The sequence below is a fragment of the Rhinolophus sinicus genome, linkage group LG13, assembly GCF_036562045.2.
Source record: "Rhinolophus sinicus isolate RSC01 linkage group LG13, ASM3656204v1, whole genome shotgun sequence".
In the NCBI taxonomy this organism is placed as follows: domain Eukaryota; kingdom Metazoa; phylum Chordata; class Mammalia; order Chiroptera; family Rhinolophidae; genus Rhinolophus; species Rhinolophus sinicus.
In genome coordinates, this window is record NC_133762.1 from 28,091,551 (window position 1) to 28,105,142 (window position 13,592).

Sequence of the window (13,592 nt, forward strand, 5' to 3'; positions counted from 1 at the left end):
CCCCTGCCTCCCGCCCTCTCCAGTCCCCTCCACCCACACATGCACACACACACATGCCTTTCACTGTGTTCACCATAGGCTACCCCCTCCCCATTCTCCATCTCCCTGCCTCCCATTTTCACAGGGGGCAGGAGATCCAGAACTTTGCAAGACGCCACAAACATCTTTCCGCTACTCCATTGTTAGGATGAATGTGGTGGGAAACTGGGCCTTGTCACGATCAGCAGTGAAGAAACAGGTGTTTAGTTTGCCTTCTAAGCCTTTGGAGCCTAAGCTGGCAGAGAGGGAGTCAGAAATCTTTCAGCCGATGGATCAGCTATTGAAATCTTTAGCCAAAGCCAGCGACTAATCGTGGGTATTTATTTTAAGTCTTGGAAAATCCTAAAGCCTTCGGCTATCATCAGCAGTGACCCGAGCTAATGTTCCACAGTCTCCCAAGAGTACAGGATTAGAGGGGTCCTTGTTTCCTCCTCTTTGAAATGGGGTAAGACCTACCTTGCAGTATTGTCATGAGAAGCATTGTTAATGAGAATGGATCTGAACACGCTTTGTACCTGGGAATAGAGTTTGTTAATTGCAAAGCACTCTACAGCTATATAAAGGATTAAATGTGTAAAGAGGAGAAACAAAGGAGAGAAAACATTTTCATCCGTATTCTCCATCAGCCCGATGCGAAGGGCTTTGCATGCGTGGTCGTCTTGGCCTCAGCACAAGCCTGTGAGCTTAACACTGTGAGATTAATACGGTTTTACAGAGGGAGAAATCGAAGTCTGAAAAGATAAAAGTTGCACAGTTAGTAAATAGTTGAACAGGAATTGAACCCATGTCCAAAGTTGGTACTTTTTCTCCTGCACTCTGCTGCCTCTTGGCCTAAAGGGACATACACTTCCTTAGGTACCCCACCAAGAGTTGGGGTGAGACAAAGGTCTGATAGCTTCTTTGTTCTTGGGAAATAGGTAAGTGATTCTGCTTCCCTGAGATGAGGAGATAGGAGACGCCTAATCACCCAGCATCCCTTTCGTTTTCAGGGATAGATAGCTGGACAGAATCCCTTGCGTCTGGCTAGGTGTGCATGCAGCCCTCACTCATCATGTCAGCTGATTTCTCGTGTGATGCTTATGTTGAAATCTGTCCCCACATGGTGCCCACACCCGTGTTCCCGGTTCTGAATCTTTGTGTTGTATGTGTGTTTTGCACATGTCTCAGCTACAGTGAGATGCTGGCATTCACCCTGACTGCCTTCTTAGAGCTCATGGACCACGGCATTGTCTCCTGGGACATGGTTTCCATCACCTTCATTAAGCAGGTGAGGCCTCCAGCGCTCTGCTTTCTCCCCTCCCTCAGGCTTAATGGGAGATGCAGGCCATGCGGCCATTCTGGTGAGGGTCGGCTTTCTATCCCCGAGGCCAGATTTCTCATCCTCAAGCTCTGGCCTTCCTGTGGCTCCTGAAAGGTTCATTTTGCTATACTCTCAGCACCTACACTGAGAAGCTGGAACTGGGCGCGCAGAGCTATATGTGGCCAGAGCGGCACTGGATTTGATTGTCAGTGAGACTTGGGATAACAAGTTCTCCTAAACCAGTACCATCCCGAAGTCTTCTGACCTGGCTTCCTGAGCTTCTCTTTGATAAAAAAAATGTTCATTTCATTTGCCCTATATTTACAAGTCTGCCTTTTGTTTACAGACCTGCAGGGTAGCCTGTTTGGACTGTCAGATTGAACTCAGTGGGTGGGAGTGGATACTTGTAGTGTTGCCCTCCTTTCTTCTACAGGAAGGGGCAGTGTCAATTCAGAAAACTGAACTAAAACCAATAAATAATATGTCCACTGACCTGTAATTACACCTGTCATCGGCTTGGGATGCTGGGAACTTGCCGATGCTGGAGAGACTGAGGCAAAAGTGAAATGACCATGTGTCCAGGATAGTATGACAGGGATGGAGAAGAGGGATTAGATGACAAGACATTGAGGTCCTTTCTGCTTCTCCAAGTCGCTCCTGGTCTACATGCCTATAGGCACACTGTATGTCAGGAGAAGAGTACCTGGAGGTAAAACGATACCCCAGTATCAGTAAGATCCTCTGCTTTCTACAGTCAGCATTTTCACACCTGAACCCTTATTTTGAAGACAAAGGATTAAGCCCTTAGACTTTTAGGAAACATAGTTGACTGGCTACTGTAATTTGAAAATCGAGTTACCCATGCCTCAGGAATCCTGGCACATTGGCCAGTGCAGCCGTGACCCACTCTCCACCTGGGAGGCTCAGCTGCCCAAATGTGGGCAGCACGCCTGAGAGGAGAGGGCCTTTGCAGGCTCGCGTCAGAAACAAGCCATCCAGCTTCCTAACTGACTTTGCCCCTCTCTGGCTTCAGATTGCAGGGTACGTGAGCCAGCCTATGGTGGACGTGTCTATCCTTCAGAGGTCCCTGGCCATCCTGGAGAGCATGGTCCTAAACAGCCAGAGTCTGTACCAGAAGATAGCGGAAGAGATCACAGTGGGCCAGCTCATCTCGCACCTCCAGGTGTAAGAGACCCTGCCCGCACCTCCCTTCCCTTGTCTGTGCTCTTCTCTCTTGGTCTGCTTACGTCTTCCCTTCCATTCTGCTTGATTGACCGAGCTGCTGGTCTGCTTGGTCATTCATTCATCACCTTTTCCACACTGCTGCCAGCTTCCTCCCATAATTCAGACCTGATCTTGTTATGCTCCCGCGTAAAATCCTCTGTAACTCTCCTTGCCCTTTAGGATAAAGTGAAGTTTTCCCCAATCTTCCTGTATATTGGTAATTGTGATACCAGACAGAATGAAATGCTTTTTCCTCTATGGGCCAAATAGCCTCTGTGTGTACCTGTGATGATTATATTTATAGTAAATATTGTATTTTTATTATCTGTTTCCCATTTTAAACCTTGAGCTCTCTGGGAACAGGGACCAATCATTTTTGTATCCCCTTTGATTTTAAGTAGAAGCTCTATTAGTATTTGTTGAGTGAGCACTTTTAAGGCTTTTGAGACTTAGCCCCAGATTACTATTTGATTACAGTCTATGAGTGATTTTATAAGCCATCTCTAAGTGTCGTCGTGCTGGTCACTCTTCTCATTTCCCTCTGCCTTCTCTCTCCATTGACACAGCTCCAACCAGGAAATTCAGACCTACGCCATCGCCCTGATCAACGCACTTTTTCTGAAGGCTCCTGAGGACAAGCGACAGGTCTGTGGCTGCCTTTTCAAGCTTTTCATCTGGGCTCTTGCAAGGGAGGATGTCTCATCCACCCACCCTTTGCTGTGCAGAGAGCAGAAACCCAACCATTTCCCCAGGAGCCCTCCCTCCTGGCCTTCTGTGGTCAGCACATCAGAGCGGCTTTGCCAACAGAAGAACTAGCACAGCAACCAGCTGGGTCTTAGGTTAGAGCAGGGGCCTGCAAACTTGCTCCTCTAAAGGGCCAGAGAGTAAATATTTTTCACTTTGTGGGCCCTGTGATCTAAGTGGCAACTATTCAAACTTGCCGCTGTAGCCCAAAGCAGCCTCAGACAGCAGGCCCACGCACGAGTTTGGCTGGCTTCCAGTAAGACCTATTTACACTAATAGTTTGCCGACCTCTGGTTAGAGGATCAAGAAAGAGGAGACCCTCTGGGCCTCACTGTTGAGTCCAAGAGACTGAAACAGCTGAGGCCCTTATTTCAGGAAGCAAGAGTCAGGGGACTTAACATGAAGGTTCATGTAGAAGGATCCTCTGATCCAAGTCCTAAACTTCCTTCTTCTCCTATTAATTAGCTGTGTGACATTATGCGAATAGCTGTACTTCTCTGAATCCCAGTTTCCTCACCTATTATATGGGAACGACAACATCTGCCCTGTTTACTTCACGAGGTTGTCAGGAGTTAAAACCAGACCCCTATTTACAAGTGAGGACACCGGGAATCAGCTGGGCAGTGAAACAAGCACCGCCCTAAGAGTGCAGCACCCCAAGGCTAAGCTTTTGTCCTGCCGCTGGCTGGACACGTGCTTTAACCTCGCTGGGTCTGTTTCTCTTTCTGTAAAATGAACGGGCCAGATTAAAAAATCTTTAAGGGCCCTTCCAACACTGACCTTCTAGATTTCTCTGGTCAGCGCCCAAGGGGTGTGCAAAAGGCAGACTTTTCAGGTCTCTGCCAATACCCTGGGCTTGCTAAGTTGAAACTCATGTGGGATCATGTACGAAGCTCACGGTGGATTCTAGTGGGAGGAGCAGGAGCATCTGTGGGTCTGTCTGTCTTTGTCTGTCTTGGATGGCTTTGCTTTGTTAATCTCCTCCTTCCTAGTCCTGTTGTGAATGTAACCCAACGCTCATTCTTCCATCTGCTTCTCTCCGTGCTTTTTGCTTTCTGCCGGCAGGACAAGCACCTTAATCCGCTAGACCTGCCTGTCACTGTAAGTAGTGTCGCTGTGTGGAAAGGGCCGCGCGCGGCTCCCTTCCAGGTGGGGAGGTCAGAGCTGGGCAAGAATCTCACATCTGATTCCTGGGATTGGTCAGGGAACTCCAAGGCCCAGGCAACGGGGGTGTGCCGTGCATCTCATTTGTTAGGACACTTGGGGACGCACCGCAGCTCAGAGTCACATAAAGGGTTCAGGGGAGGCCTGTCCCAGGGAATGTGGCCACTCTTTCCCTTGTCACTTGCCTTTGCATGGGTCTGTAGTTTAGCCAGGGAAGACCGGATTCAGAAATAGCCTGTGACTCGCATCTAGATGATTCCACGATGCAGCGCAAGGTGTAAAGGTAAATCCATGCCCTTTCTGATGCTTAGAAGACTGTGGGAATTTGAAAAGGTTGAGATAGTTGACAAAAGAGAACCGGGATGCTCGCTTCCGGGTTAGAGGGCGCTTTTGAGGGGACGGCTCTGTGAGGACCTGGAGAAGGATGAGGGGTTTCCCCCAGCACCACAGAGAAGCTTTTGGTGTAGGGCCTTTACATTCTATTATAGCAGTGGGCACCTGTCAGTTACCCACTTTGTCCACTGTCCACAAGATTGAGTCTCAAGCTGACCTCCTGTAGCTGCCATTTTCTAGGCCACCACCCTTCTCCAGCCAGTGTGTGCTCAGAGGATGCGAAGTGAAACGGTTCCTGGCGGCATCAGCTATTGGGAATATGGCTAGAAATCCAGCCATATTCCAGCTCTGAGGGACATGGCAGTACCACGGATATTGCTCCCCTAGAGACGTGTCATAGCTCCCTCGCGCCAATTGATTTACAATTATCTGTAAAATTAAATTATGGCAGCCGTTTAGAAAGTGAAGTCATCCTAATTAACATTATTAAGAAGTGATGGCTGACATTGGAAGGAGACAAAAGAATTATGAAAAGCTGTCAGAAAAATTAAAAGCATAGTAATCTGGGACTGTTTTGTTTAGAGGAAAATAGCTTCAAATTTCAAGAGCTCCTTTAGGGTATCAGAGTGTCACAACACAGAATAATAATGAATGTTCTTTTTAAGGAAGCTACGTCCTTGGCAGTGATTAAATTATCACTGTAGTTTCTTCCGAAATAAATGTATATAATATATTTTTTTAAAGATTTGCGTAAGAATAGGTCAAAGTTATAGTTCTGAGAGGACCCTTAAAGCTTGGCTCCCTGGAGGTCACTTACGTAGGATACTCTTCTGAGCGTGCTAAATGGATAAAGTGTTACTGTCAAAATCTGAACCAAATATAGCAAAAAAGGTGACCCTATTATGAAAAAGTCCCCCAAAGCACCCAACATGTGGTTCTCTAAACCGGTCAGAAGTGAATCAAGGACTGTTTCAGATGTCCACGCCCGGCTCTGTTGGTGCGGAGCTGGGGGGCTGGAGAGAGAGCAGGGGGCCAAGCCCTTTCCTCATTCCGTGTTTCATTAGCGTCCCTTCCAGCCTGGGTGGTGGGCTTCTGCCTGGACCAGTGCGTGTGGCTTGGGATCCATCACGCTGCTCTGTGCTCCATGTGCATCGTCCATTGCCCGGCGTCCTCGTAACACAGTGTCTCGTCCTAAAACAGTCTTTGTCCCTCTTTGAAAAGGACGCGGTTCATCGTACCAGGAAGGGAAGCCCTGTCTGAGCTGATCTGCACTCACGAAAAAAGATCGGGGGGAGTTTTTGAGAGTATAAAATACATTTGATGGTCCATGGATTTTTTTCAATTTGCCCACTTTTCGTTTGAAAGGGGAAAAAATTAAAAGAGAAAGTTTCAGAGCTGTGACCTCACTGTCTTCTTGGTAGTGGTCCCAGCTGTGTGCCTGCCACCTTGCCTTATGTTGGCTCTTTTTTCCTCACTAGGATATGGCCAATGCATTTGCACAGAAGCACCTTCGGTCCATAATTCTCAACGTAAGTTCCCAGAACAAGCTGTGTTTTGTTACCATTGTTGTTTTGTTACGATTAATAGCAATTATTACTGTTATTAGAAATTACTGTTGAGTGGGGAGGGCACTCAGAGGGAACTTAACCAATAGGTATTAAACACTGCTTAAGGTGAAAAGCTTTTTGGTAACCCTCTGCGAGCAGAATTGTCTCTAGGAGGCCGTCCTTCCAGGAACCGTAAAGCCTCAAGGAGGTACTGTTTATTGCCCCCTGCAACTCCAAAAGTTTGTATCTAGAGGGAATGTGTTAACATAGGCACAAAAGAGGACAGAGATTCATTCAACTAACAGCAGTCCTAAACCTGAGTTGTTGTGTGGGGTGCTCTCAGGGGTGAGTAAGATGGTTCGTTTGCTCTCAAAGACTCTGGTCCAGTAGGAAAGACACGTGGTCATAGCACCGTGTGGGCAAGTTCCATAGAGATGCGTGGTCTGGGAGATTTCAGAGGCAAGGCAGCCAGTCCTGCATTGAAAGAGAGGTGTCAGGAAGCCTTCAGAGGACTGTCTTAGTTAAGGCTGAGGATGAGGAGCTGCAGGAGGCAGTGGGCAGCTGGCACCTAGAAGGAGAGTGTGATTGGGTGATGGGTGAAACAAGGGCAGATCTGTGGTGAGGCTGCAGAGGTAGCAAAGGCCTGATAAGTAGGGCCTCAGTCTTTTTCCCAAGGCCACTGAGGATTTAACCAGGATGGTGGAATAACCAGATTGGCATTTTAGAAAGATCACACTCCACGATCTGTGTATTTCCTGAGGGGTATATGAGGCAGGAGAGCAGAGTAGGAACTGGTGGGGAGGGGGCGTCTGGAAAGAGGTCTAAGTCCCTGTTACCAGGGCGGTGATGTGGGTGGGAGAGAGCTGAGGTGGGCGGTGGGGGCGGCGAGGGCTGGGGAAGAGAGCCAAATATCTGGATTAAAAGGACGCTATTTTATCAGTTGCCGAAACAAGGGAAAACTAGGAGACGACAGTGAAGGGAATAGCATGAGAAATCTGGAGTCAAGTGTGAAAGGCTTACTAATTCTGAGCATGAACTTTGGAGCCCCCAGCCCCCACTGCCGTTCACCAATCTTTGATCTTGAGCAATTCACTTAACTTCTGTGTGCTTCAATTTGCTCATCTGGATGTGAGGACTAAATGAGCTCATATGTATGCAGGGCTTAGCAGGGTGCCTGGCACGTGGGATGCAGATGCGCTCCACGCATATTGGCAGTTCTTTGTGAGCAGGAGATGAAGGTGACAGAATTGAAGAAGTAGGCTCTGAGCCCTTGTGAAGTCCAGCAATCAGCTGATGTAAACACGTGGAGCCTGTCAGACTTCACCTTGCAGAACCAGCTCCTGCCTGCTGGCCTTTTCCCTGGTCACAGCCCCACGGCCAGTCTGGCGGGAGGGACCTGAGCAAATGCTCATGTGCTCTGCCAGCAGGTGACGGGAGCAGGTGACAGGAGCACGCGGGGTCCCAAGCATTCTTGTCCTCAGTCCTGAGCAGCTGTCCTGGGTGCCGTCCTCCACACGTGTGGGAGTGAGGGTGCCCTTCTGGGGGAAATTGAATGAATTTCGAGGCTTACCATTTACCTGAATGGGGTTAGAAGTTCCGCTCATTTCTAGACAAACCCTGTGACAAGCAAAGATTCCGCCACAGAAGACAGTTCAGTGTCAGGACTCAGGGCTCAAACAGTCTGCTAGGAAGTGGCCGGTGCATGATCCCTTAAGTCCCAGATTTAACTGAGTCAAGCCACAGAGCATAGGCCTTGAGGATCTGACAGTCAAATAAGGCGTCAGATAAAACCTTGACGTCTCTAACTCATCTGTGTGGCGCTGTACTGCTCTAATCCGTTGGGGGCTAGAATAATTCCTTCAAGCTAGGATATGTCTAAATTTGAGAAAAGGGGATTAAAGTGAGTGAAAACCAATATCACATTAACTTGGACCTCTCTGTAAAGCGGGGAGGTGAGGAGGAAGGAATGGGGCAGACAGGTCGGGAGCAATCAGAGTGGCGGAAGGGACAGAGAGCAATGGCCAGAAAAAGCCCCCAGGCAATGAGAGCCTGGGGGGAGGGAGGAAAGCAAGCTGGGTGGGGAGGGGAAGCCAGCAGAGAATGAAAAGTAAGCTTGGGGGGATGGAGAGAGACACTGAGGCTGAGTGAGAGGAGAGAGCTCTTGCTAAAGAGACAGAGGGAGCGAACGGGACATGGAGCTAGAGAGGGCTCAGGAGAGAGGGCATGAGGGCATTAGCACACCCTCTAGTAAGAGATAGGAGTAGCCTTGTCCAATAGAAATGTCTGCAGCTGTGGAAGCGCTGTCCAGAATGGGAGCCACTAGCCACGTGTGGCAACAACATTATAAAAAGGAATGGGGGCGGGCGGCCGGTTAGCGCAGCTGGTCAGAGCGCGGTGCTCTTAACAAGGTTGCCGGTTCGATCCCCACATGGGCCACTGGGAGCTGCGCCCTCCACTACTAGATGGAAACAACTACTTGACTTGGAGCGGATGGGTCCTGGAAAAACACACTTAAATAAAAATTTAAAAAAAGAAATACCTTCCTTTAAAAAAAATTAAAAATTAAAAACTAGGAATAGGGAAAGTTAATTTCAATAATATATGTAATTTAATCCAATATATCCAAAATAGTATGATTTCAACATGTAATCAGTAGAGGAAAAACATTAACAAAATATCATCTATTTTCCTTTTTCCTACGAAGGCTCTGTGGTCCGGTGTATATTTTGCGTTTACAGCACATCTCACTTTGGACTAGCCAGATTTCAAGTGTTTAGCAGCCGCCTGTGGCCAGTGGCTACCAAACTGGACTGCACAGGCCTAACCATCTCAAGCCAGAGCAGGCTCTTGAGAGAGCTGATCTCAAAGTTAAAGGGAGCTCGAAAGCTATACTGATCGTGAATTAGCGGCTCTAGGGCGGGGCTGTCCAGCAGAACTTTCTGTGCTAATGAAAATGTTCCACATCTGCTCTGTCGGCGGGTGGTAGCCACGAGCCGCGTGTGCCCCTTGAGCTTCAAACGGGGCTAGTGTTACTGAGGACCCGAATTTTGAACTTAAATTAATTTTAACAGACTTAAATGCAAATAAGCACGTATGGCTGGTGGCTACCGTATTGGACAGCACAGCTCTAGAGACACAGCTGGACTGAGTAAGAGAACACGAAGGACATGAGGTGGTTCGTGTGGGACACTGGACAAGAGTCTCATTTGGGGGAGAAAAGACCGAGAGTGACGGGATTCAAGATGGTGGTGGGATAAAGAGCGGGGGCAAGAAACACAAGAGGGATACAAGTGGGAAAGGGCAGGCTCGTGTGGGAGTGAGAACAGGACAGCTGGAGACCAGAACGGCATGAAGCATCGATCCACCTGGGGGGCCAGAGGGAGACGGAGCGTGCAAGAGAAAAGACAGAGACAGCACGAGAGAAGAAGAGGGGTGGGCATCAGAGGGACAGAGGGAGGGGGTGACGAACTGGGGTGGGGGGAGATGGGGCCATGGAGAAAGAGTGAGGAGGACAGAGTTGGAGGAAGGGGCGGGACATGGGAATGCGAGGGATGCAGGGAGGGGGCATGCACTGATGAGAAAGGGCGGGGGAGTGCAGGCATTGGCCAAGGAGTGTTGGATCCCCCCCTTTGTGTAGGTGTCTTGATATCACTTCAAAAAAAGGACCTTTTCCAAAGCCTCTCTACTTGGTGAGGCCGTCCAAAGCATTTTGTTTTTCTAAAGGAAGATAAAAGATCCATAGTGTCTAATTCTACAAGCGAATCTTCTCCGTGCATGCTGTCTATTGCCTTGGATTGAGTGAGCCATCACGTTAGCCCTGCGCAGTCCGCTTTGGTAGCCACTAACCAGCCACATGAGGCTGTTGAATACTTGAAGTGTGGCTGGTCCAAACTGAGACTAGTAATTCCTTACCTGATTGGGACCAGTCATTACTTACGCGGTTGGAGTCAGGTCCTGCTGCTGATCGCCCGTATCATAACCTTAACGGGGCAGCCTCCATCCTCTTTGGTGTGGCCGGGTGCAACCTCCACCTTTCAATCTACCGTCCCAGGCCAGGGGGGTGCAAGGAAACAGGATGGTGCCCTCTGGGCCCGCAGTGAATCATCTCTGCCTGAATCAAGCCGTTCATGTTCCGTCCGCTTCCAGAACATGAAGTCCCTGTGTGTGGGAGGAAAGTCCTGTTCCCTGCCCAGCACACGTCCTTTTCATCACCAGCACGGATGTGATGCTTCAATAAGAGAAAATCAGTTCAGCCCCCTGCTCCCTGCTGTGCTTTTTCTAGCATGTGATCCGGGGAAACCGCCCGATCAAAACCGAGATGGCCCATCAGCTGTATGTCCTGCAAGTCCTGACCTTTAACCTTCTGGAAGAAAGGATGATGACCAAGATGGACCCCAATGACCAGGTAGGTGCTAAGTGGGGCACAGCTGTCCTGGCTTAAATTGTGTGCTGTTTGATGTGGTTCATCCCACCCTCAGGCTGTGTCTTGGGTGCCTGCACGTGCCAGGGGTCGTGCTTGGTTGAGTCTGCAGAATGGTTTGTGTCTGCTCTGGGAAACCTCGCTGTGTGCCATCCTGTGATCTCGCGCTGCTGGGTGACCCTCTGGGCCAAGCCTCCTCTGCTAAGGCAGAGTCTGCCCAGAAAAGCCTGACCAGCCTTCCTTTGCCCGCTTCCCTTGGTTGGCTCATCACCTGCTGACTGTCTGTCGGTTCCACCTGGCAGGCTCAGAGAGACATTATATTCGAACTGCGGAGGATTGCATTTGATGCGGAGTCTGACCCAAGCAACGTCCCTGGGAGTGGGACTGAAAAACGCAAAGCCATGTATACCAAGGACTACAAAATGCTGGGATTTACTGTGAGTTTCCCCAAGCACGGACATCGGTGGGCCTTCTCCCCTGACAGGAAGTCACAGGGCCCATCCAGACAGAGCCCCGAGAACCCCTCCTTCGCAGCTGTGGCCCTGGCAGAGATAACACTAAGAAGCTGGAAGGGCCTTGCCGCTTATTTGCCTTGGCGGTGGCAGAGTCACAAGTTCATGTGCAACATTTGGTCTGTGAAACAAACCCATCTGTAGGAAGGCCCAGGAGGTCAGCCAGAGGGTAGAGAGGGGACCTCTCACCAAAGCAGGGGGTTCTCTGAAAAGCTGCAGTGAGTATTGTGTGATAGGATATAGCTAGAGGATAGAGTTAATTCAGTTAAATATTTATTGTGAACCTACTCAGTGCCCAGCGGTGTGCTAGATGCTGCGGTCAAGATGAGTCAGCCGCAGCTCAGTGGTCAAGATCTCAGAGTCGTGGTGGGGGTGGGCATTAGGATAGAGGTAGGCACGCGATGCCAGCGGCCAACCCTCAGGTCACACTGCACACAGGGAGACTACCAAGTCTCAAATCTGTTTTCTCTATTCGCCCAGAACCATATCAACCCAGCACTGGACTTCACCCAGACTCCTCCCGGAATGCTGGCCTTGGACAACATGCTGTACTTGGCTAAAGTCCATCAGGACACCTACATCCGGGTAAAGGCTGGGGGCCAGCTTTCTCGGTCCTGGGGCCACATCTCTGGCTTCCGTCCCTCACCTCCCTCCTCCTGCCTGCCTCTCCCCCCCAGATCGTCTTGGAGAACAGCAGCCGAGAAGACAAACACGAATGCCCCTTTGGCCGCAGTGCCATCGAGCTCACCAAAATGCTCTGTGAAATCCTCCAGGTTGGGGAACTACGTAAGTCGGTGCAGCCCCTCTTCCTTCAGCCAGGCCTTGTAATCAGGAGCCTGGTGAGGCACAAGGTTATAAAGTTAGGTGTCCGTGGGGCTGCTTTTTAAAAACCACCTGCGGGCGCTGTAATCCACCTTATCCTTGTTAATAGGGACCTTGGCTCTTGCTTTGTTTGAGCTGGCAGTTTGAATGGGTTCGAGAGCTGTGCCACCATCCACTTCCTCCCGTGTATAAGGACTAGCTGAGTCTGTGACACGGTACAGCCAGACCAAGAGCAAGTGCCCCGGAGAAAAAAGCTAAGGAAGTGGGGAGGGGCCCATCCCACCCTCCTTGGGCCCAGTCCTCGCTCAGGTTTTGTTCCAGGCGGCTTTGGGGCAGAGGATCCGGAGGGCCTGGGCAGGAGCTCCCAGCTCAGCCTTTCCCCATTTCTCCACTTCCACAGCCAACGAAGGACGCAACGACTACCACCCCATGTTCTTCACCCACGACCGAGCCTTTGAAGAGCTCTTCGGAATCTGCATCCAGCTATTGAACAAGACCTGGAAGGAGATGAGGGCAACGGCCGAGGACTTCAACAAGGTCAGGGTCGCAGAGCTCTGCGGCCACAGGCGGACACCACCCGTGACAGTCTGTGACAGCTGGCCAGCGCCTGGGGCATCCCTGAGCTGGAAAACCAGCTTGTTTTGCAGCATTGAGTCACAAGGCCGAGGCATTGGAGAGGCTCGGTCCTCTGTCACCTTGAGTAGTCTTCCCCTTGGTGCTGGGGTTTCCTCATTTGCCCAGTGGAGACAGTACTTGCCCCGCCTGTCTTCCTTTAGGGAACAAGAGGATAAGCATAGCAATGGTAGCTGTGGTTTACTGAGCACCTACTGTGTGCAGGAACTGTTGCAGTTTTGGGAACTGGGAATGTCAGGGAGAGGTCAGAGAAACTGACATGCAAGCCATGGGAGTCATTCTCGAGGCTTCCCGAGGCCCCGTCTCTGTAGAGCACCACTGGGCCCTCCAAAGCTGATCGTCTAGGAGCAGAGTATTTTGAAGCTGTCCTCTCATTGTAAAACATTTGGAAAGTACAAAGAAGAAAAAGTATTCTGTAATTCCACCACCCGGTGATGGTAATTTTATGTGTTTCCCTCTAGTCTTTTTTTCCCTATAGATTTTCCCTTCATTGGTGGAGCGCAGACTGGACGTGCAGTGTGATGTCCTGGTTTTTTCTTTCCCTGTTGTTGTGTGAGGGGAAGTAACGCGTTTTTGAATACAGTGTGCCAGGCTCCGTGCCTCCCTGTAGCTCCTCAGATCCTTCAGGCAACAGGTGTCAGAAGATCCATCTTCCTTTGTTTTGCTCTAAAGAGTAGATGGAGATCTGAGGATCTTAAGTGACTTGCTCCAGGAACAGATTAAGGGACGGAGTCACGATCTGAACCCATTTCTCTCTGGCTCCAGAAACCTATGCTCATTCCACCACACCGCTGACTAATTGAAATGTGTGAGGAATGAAGCATTTGTCTGCATCAGTCATTTTGTCTTAAATA

At 49.8% G+C, this 13,592-nt stretch overlaps 1 protein-coding gene across 2 annotated transcripts in view; it reads left to right on the plus strand.

Moving 5' to 3' along the window:
• ELMO2 (engulfment and cell motility 2) overlaps positions 1-13,592 on the plus strand; it is a 35,495-nt gene that overhangs the window by 15,998 nt on the left and 5,905 nt on the right. The window contains exons 7-16 of one of the 2 annotated variants that reach the window (XM_019749701.2): positions 1,207-1,306; positions 2,373-2,524; positions 3,130-3,208; positions 4,373-4,408; positions 6,283-6,333; positions 10,634-10,756; positions 11,074-11,208; positions 11,764-11,868; positions 11,961-12,069; positions 12,506-12,642. In XM_019749701.2, the coding sequence (XP_019605260.1) occupies positions 1,207-1,306; positions 2,373-2,524; positions 3,130-3,208; positions 4,373-4,408; positions 6,283-6,333; positions 10,634-10,756; positions 11,074-11,208; positions 11,764-11,868; positions 11,961-12,069; positions 12,506-12,642 (1,027 nt within the window). The remainder of the gene's footprint in view (positions 1-1,206; positions 1,307-2,372; positions 2,525-3,129; positions 3,209-4,372; positions 4,409-6,282; positions 6,334-10,633; positions 10,757-11,073; positions 11,209-11,763; positions 11,869-11,960; positions 12,070-12,505; positions 12,643-13,592) is intronic. The other variant, XM_019749704.2, reaches the window with a different exon arrangement.